The sequence below is a fragment of the Olea europaea genome, chromosome 5 (assembly GCF_002742605.1).
Source record: "Olea europaea var. sylvestris chromosome 5, O_europaea_v1, whole genome shotgun sequence".
NCBI lineage: Eukaryota > Viridiplantae > Streptophyta > Magnoliopsida > Lamiales > Oleaceae > Olea > Olea europaea.
In genome coordinates, this window is record NC_036241.1 from 3,439,063 (window position 1) to 3,445,891 (window position 6,829).

A 6,829-nucleotide genomic window follows, 5' to 3' on the forward strand; every position below is an offset into this window, starting at 1 on the left:
TGCGTTTAGCGAGATTATAAATTTAGTACATTTTTTTACGTGATATCGAAAATTTTTATTAATAGAATATTTTAATTAATTTATTCAACTTTCATTTATCAAAATTTTAATATAATGAAAGATTGACGACTAGCTTCACTCTATAAACGTTGGAACATAAGAATAAATTCTTCCATTTTCTTGATTTTCTTGCCTACCTTTTCCTTCTATAAATCAGCCTCCCATCAACCTCATAAACCTCCTCCTCTACTCTTCCCTTTCATCCCAATACATTCTGAGTTCTCCTCTCTTTTCTTTTCCTTCAGAATTCTTATTTCTTAAGTATATTCTGCTAATTTGGAACTGGGCATTTGATGATTCAAAAACCCATTTGTTAAATCATCGCCTGTTTCCCTATAAAAAAAGATTTCAATATGCTCTAAAAATCTGACCCTGCATATTTTGTTCTTGATGTTATGTCTCATGTACTCAGTGGAATCATTCGTTTAAGGTTTATGATAAATTTCTCTCTCACACGCAGGACTCTTCTTGTTCAATCTTTCTCTGTTATCTTCCTCTACTGGTTCTATGTGTTTTCATAAGTAACCTTTTTTTTAAACACTTGTAATATTTAGCATAAGAGGTCCTGCAATTTTTAAGTTTTTGTTCTTCAGAAATTTAAGTTATTTATCGTACTGTCTCGACTCTCGAGTTTAATCATAGTGTGGACTTATCTTGACCACATATCGACCTAATATTTCAGGGGTCGGTTTAGTGTGTATGAGAAGTGGTATACCATTTAAACTTGAAAACGTATTTGTAGTAACAAAGTGGACGTAACTCTCACATACTGTTATAATACATTTTTTTTGCTTGTTTTCTGATTTTATTGTTGTTTGTAATCTCCACGATTTCGTGTAAACAAAAAATGGCTTCTCCTAGTGGAAATTCCTCTGGATCGATACAGATTCAGAACTCTGGTTCTGAAGAAAACTTGCAGGATTTGATTGATCAAAGGAAGAGGAAAAGAATGGAATCAAATCGGGAATCAGCAAGGCGATCAAGGATGAAAAAACAGAAGTATTTGGATGACCTGACGGCCCAAATTGTTCTACTGAGGTACAAAAACAGCCACATTTTAACAAGCTTAAACCTCACCACACAGGATAATATAAAAATGGAGGCTGAAAATTTAGTCATCAAGGCTCAGATTATGGAACTCAGCCAAAGACTGCAGTCCCTAAATGACATTCTTAGTTTCTTCAAATCCAACAATCCCATGTTTGAGGATTCCCAGGGCTGTCCTGAAAGTTACTTTTGCCAACAACCCATCGTGGCCTCTGCTGATATGCTTTATTTTGATTATATTTTTGGGTAGACGGTGAAGTATTGCACGGTATTAATATTATTCTACTTTTCGAATATGTAAAGATGTTAATATCTTTTCATGTGGTTTGTATAATGGTAGATGGATTGTATTGTTTAGTTCGATCGAGTATTGTGTATAAAAATATTTGTCAAGTGTCCTTTCTATCTTATGTGTCAAGAATATCAAATATGTTACAAGTTTATTAAGGCTCCATTTCGTAAGATTTTTACTTGTTTTTGCTTTTGCTTTTGCTTATTGCATAAGAGTTTTCTAAGAAAGTTACGATGCGTTTGACTGCTAATATTTTACATGGAAAATGTGTTTTTCTACCAGAATTCTTTCTTTTGTGTTGTCTGATTGAAAATTTTTTCTATGGAAAATATTTTCCCACTTTTGTTCACATAACCATATTTTCTTCAAAATCAAGAAAAATATTTTCTTTAAAGGAATTATGATTTATTTTTCAAGGAACCCACTCTATCTTCTCTCTCTCATCTGTCACTTCTCACTTATCAATCCACTAATAAAAAATAAAAAGTGCAATATTTTCTAAATTGAAAATTAAATCAACTAAACACAATTAATTAATAATTTTCATATGAATAAGTTCTAGACAGTTGAATTGCCTAGAATTTATCTTTCCATGCAAATTTCATGCTCTCAATCAAACTCATCCTTAATTTTTTCTAAAAACTCTTCTAGTCATAAAGGAGTATTTCTATAAAATTATTTAAATATATTCAAAAACAGTTTTTTGACTTTAAATGCCTACCAAACATGCCATATTCATCATTTGGGCCGCAACCAATTAAGCCATTGTATTTTGAAGAAAATGTATTTTGGAATAGTAATTTTTTAAAGAATGTTTGGTAAAAATGTAAAGAACAATTTTTGGTTTACGTATAATATTATTTTTATTGAAGAATATATTGTTAAAAATGGGAAAAAAAAAGAAGAGAAAAATAATTAATTAGAATGGAGCCCAAAGGGGCAGCAACGGCGGCTCTGTCAATTGTCAAATAAAATTGGATGGATAGGGGAAAAAAACAAGGTTCAGAAAATAGGATGATTTGACATGATTTGATTGAATGTTTTTGTGTAGTTCTTTTCTAACTTCGAATGTTAAATTGTCAAGTATTGTCTATCAATGAAAATCTGTCATTTTCCCAGTTGTATAGCTTGGTCGAAAATAAATTCATGGTGTTCTTTTTTTGTTGACTGTTAAAGTACGTTTGAAGTATATTTATGATACAATCAAAAGGTGCGGTGGCAATGTTGCACCTTTTGTATTTTCTTTGTTATATTTTTATAAATTTCCTACTAAACACAACCTATTCGCGATTCATCCAAATAACGAATGAATATTGTATCATACTAATGTTGAATTGACAACAGCCTTGTGTAGCTTTCGATATTTTTATTTATTTATTTGTTTTTTTGGCGGGAAAAGAAAATGCAAGACTAAAAGCAATTCTAGTTCAAATTTATAGTTCTAGCTCTAGCTCTAGCTCCAATTACTCTCAACTCCTAAGCTAAAAAAGAAAAGAGGTTTTTCAACTTTTGCTTGAGGCTCTTCCTATTTTATGCTAGATTAAAAGACAATTCAACTTGAATTCAACACCTCCTTCAGCTCGACTTTAACTCTCTCTTAAGTCAACTCTCTCTTAAGTCAGAGTCTATTTTGGTGTCAAATGACCATCAATATCAACTATGTTATTACTCTTAAAGCCTGTTTAACATGACTTTTACTTTTAATTTTACTTATGCTTCCTGTAGAAAAGTTTTTTTTTTGGGAAAAAAAAACCACCTTAATCTTATTTGAAAATTAATTTTTTAAAGAGCTTCATATTTCGAAAGTGTTTTTAAAAGAAACCATATTGAACTAGCTTTCTCTAAAATCTCTTATTAAAAGAACCACTTTCATAAAATTACTCAAATGGGTTCGAAAGCAACTTTTTTTTTTCTTTTCTTTCTTTCTCTCTCTCAACTTTTTTTTTTTTTTTTTTTCAATCTCTAAAGTTCCTTTTAATTTTTTAGAAGTCATACCAAATGAGCCATTAACATGGTTCAAAGGCTCAATATTAAATGATTTATGTTCGCAAATTTAATCAACATATCTTTGATCCCAATTTACTTGTCAATCCTCAAAAGATAACATTATAATTGAGCTAGATGTAGACAGATAGATATAGCCATAGATGACCTATAGATACATGATTTTACAAGCTCAAATCAATCTATTCTTTGAAGCAAAACATCATACTCCTGTAAGATCAAGTCACTTTAAGCCTTTAGCATTTTTCTTGGCCTTTTGCAATTCCTCCTTCAAGATCAAGGAAATTCTACATTCACATAACTCTTTTGAGAAGTGTCGAGTTATGAGCTTAATTTTCTGATCACCTCATTGCTCAACGAAGCCTTCGGTGAATTCCACCCATAGAGATTTGGAACTGAAAGGCTTGGAGAATAATTGAGAATTACTCATTTCCTGTGCTTACCACAAAAAAGTTTATTGTTGACCGGAACTAATAAATGTGATTGGTAATGGGAGCTAAGAGACAAAGAGTTTTACTGCTACACAGTTAGAGCGTCAATTTAACTCGTCGACTCGGACGGTCGGTGGCTCAATTCAGAAAAAACCCTAGTCGGCCCAGCTCGCTGCTCAATTCTACCTTAGTCGAGGCTTGGGTTTAGCCCATTTTAAAGCTTTGGTCAGAGCCCAAGCCAGAGCTTGGGCCATTTTTGGACTGTGAGCAAAATTATAAAAATAAAATAAAATAATCACAGCCATGTTGCTGCCTTTTTAAAAATTAAATAATAATAATAATAATAATAATAATAATAATAATAATAATAATAATAATAATAATAGCCGGCTCAGCTTGGATCGAGTGTAGATTTATTTTGCTGAGCCTCGGGCTAAAAAAGGCCAAAAACTTTTTCACTCGAGCCGAGCCCAATCTTTGATTTTCGGCTTGCAAAGAGATTCGACTCAATTCGTTGACATCCTTATACACACTACAAGATTAGATTATATAATAAGCCCTTGTCTGGAGTCCATTTTTTGGGCAAAAAAATGATTTTTATTACCGTTGGCAACCGTCCTTTTTGACCACAAATCTCACATACCAAAAAGCGTAAAAGTTTGATTTGATTTGATTTTATGTTTTTGGGGAAAAAAGTTGCGACAGACAGGCACTGAATAAGATTTTACTTCATTTGCATTCTTAATAGTGCGGAATATAATCCAAGAAATTGTATTCAAGCAAACATCTTTGGCATTTCCACCATGACCTAGACTTTGTACTGCCGGAATTTGATAAACAAATAGAAAAACGTGTCGCAAAGATTTTTATATTTCATACTCGAAGATTTAAATTTTTTGGACAAGCCAGTATATGGAATTGATAAATCCAGAAACAGAATTTATTCAATAATAATAATTGATAAATCCAGAAACAACGTGTAGAAAGCCATTATATTTATTCAAAAGTAAGCTCCTTTGGGAAACGGAATGTTACAAGAAAACTTAAAAGTGCCTGTAGTTCTGAGCATATGGAATTGATAAATCCAGAAACAGAATTTATTCAATAATAATAATTGATAAATCCAGAAACAACGTGTAGAAAGCCATTATATTTATTCAAAAAGTAAGCTCCTTTGGGAATCGGAATGTTACAAGAAAACTTAAAAGTGCCTGTAGTTCTGAGCATATGGAATTGATAAATCCAGAAACAGATAATCCAATTATATCAGTCAAAGGCTTACAAAAACAGGAAGCTGAAAAGCCATAGCTTCAATGGTAATCCTCCCAAAACACTCTCCCCATGCCTGCATGTTGAAAGAGACGGAATAAATAAATAAATAAATAAAATAAAAATAAAAAATTGCTTCTTCAGTAAGATGAACAAAAAGATCAGTTCTAAGACATGGATATCATTAGATTACATTTTATTTTAAAGAACAATGTTTTCATTGACTAAAGATTTTGTGATGTAGGACATAATAAGTATATTGAAAAAAGAGTGCTAGTAGGAATATAACATCTTAATTTCGGATGGGGCCCATAAGATCATTTTGGAAAGAAAATGACGAGGGAAACAATACTCACCTGATGTACAATGAATTTCGGCCATTCGAGTTCGTTTAGGACTCGAAAACTGATTTTTAGAGTTTTGGCGCTATTTTTGTCAATTTGATTATTTTGGTTTTTTTTTTTTTTTTTTTTTTTTTTTTTTTTTTTTTTTTTTTTTTTTTTTTTTTTTTTTTTTTTTTTTTTTTTAAATTTTTTTTTTTTTAAAACTTTTTAAAAAATGGGTTTTTTTTTTTTTTTTTTTAAATGTGTGATTAAAAAAGAAAAAATATTTTTAAATTATAAAATTGGTGAAGCTTATTTTCTCTTTAATTTAGTGGATTCCGAATTTCGTGGTTTCAAGGTTTTCGCTTGAATTCTTTTCTTTTGCGGCGTCACTTTAGTTTGCTTTCCGAACAAAAAAGTTTATATGCACTTCGACCCAAAAAAAACTCAAAACAATTCCTTGTCAAGATCCAACAAGGCATAGAAGACATTGACCTTAACCAACTTTATTTAGAGCATTTCCAGTTCGAATCAAATCTATGATTTTAATTGATTTACTATGTTTCTTTCACTAAATCATCGATCCCACATAATATCCATTAATAAAGAAGTACAAGCAAAATAAAATATAAGATTTAAACTAGAATATGTAAATTATTGTCAAAGATATTGTTAGGATTTTTCTTCATCTCATCTCTCAGGAACAATGATCAATTCTTATTTGCAAACTAGAAAAGAAAGCACAGTAATGACAGCACATAAAACTAGGAAAGAATCAAGATTATGGACACAAGAACATCATGTTTTGGAACAATTTTCATCAATCACTTTCAGAGAATTTACCCAATCTTCCATAAAAGAGAAGAAATTACACAATGTTTATTACACAAAACACTACCACTCACCACTCAATCGGGAATACATCAGAAACTTCACACAGAAAATTCTCACAGAAAGTTATAAAGATTGCCTACAGAGAACTTTCTCTCAATCTTACTTTCTTTGTCACGCTACAGAATTTTCTCACACTACAGAAATCCCCCTCTTGCTCACTCATTCATGCTAACAGCCTTGGTCCTATTTATAGACATAGGAACCTAGAGATATACAAGAAAATGTATCTAATATTCAGTTAAAACTACTACCAGAAATTTTTTTAGAATCTAAGAGGCTCCAACTGATTTTCTAACTCATTAAACTGATTTCTAACTAAAGAGTTTAACCAACCGAATCAAGAGTCAAACAATTTCTTTACGATATGAATTCAGTGCCGTACCTGTGCTTTGCGGGGCCTGAGACGAACTTCAAAATTTGGGCCCTAGGCCCTAAGTCGTAGTAAACAATTCCTTTTTATAAAAAATAAAATAAAAAATTAGAAGTTTACGGAATTAAATTTGTTAACT

The 6,829-nt window shown here is 31.1% G+C and overlaps 1 protein-coding gene across 1 annotated transcript; it reads left to right on the forward strand.

The window, feature by feature from the left end:
• The first annotated feature begins 219 nt into the window (after positions 1–219).
• Positions 220–1,512, forward strand: LOC111394924 (bZIP transcription factor 11-like). The gene has a single exon (XM_023020971.1). The coding sequence runs from the start codon at positions 908–910 to the stop codon at positions 1,355–1,357; it is 450 nt and encodes a 149-aa protein (XP_022876739.1). The 5' UTR covers positions 220–907; the 3' UTR covers positions 1,358–1,512.
• Positions 1,513–6,829: the final 5,317 nt, after the last annotated feature.

What these genes read in the sequence shown, in the direction of transcription:
- LOC111394924 (XM_023020971.1), top strand. Translation starts at nt 908, where the DNA reads ATGGCTTCTCCTAGTGGAAATTCCTCTGGATCGATACAGATTCAGAAC.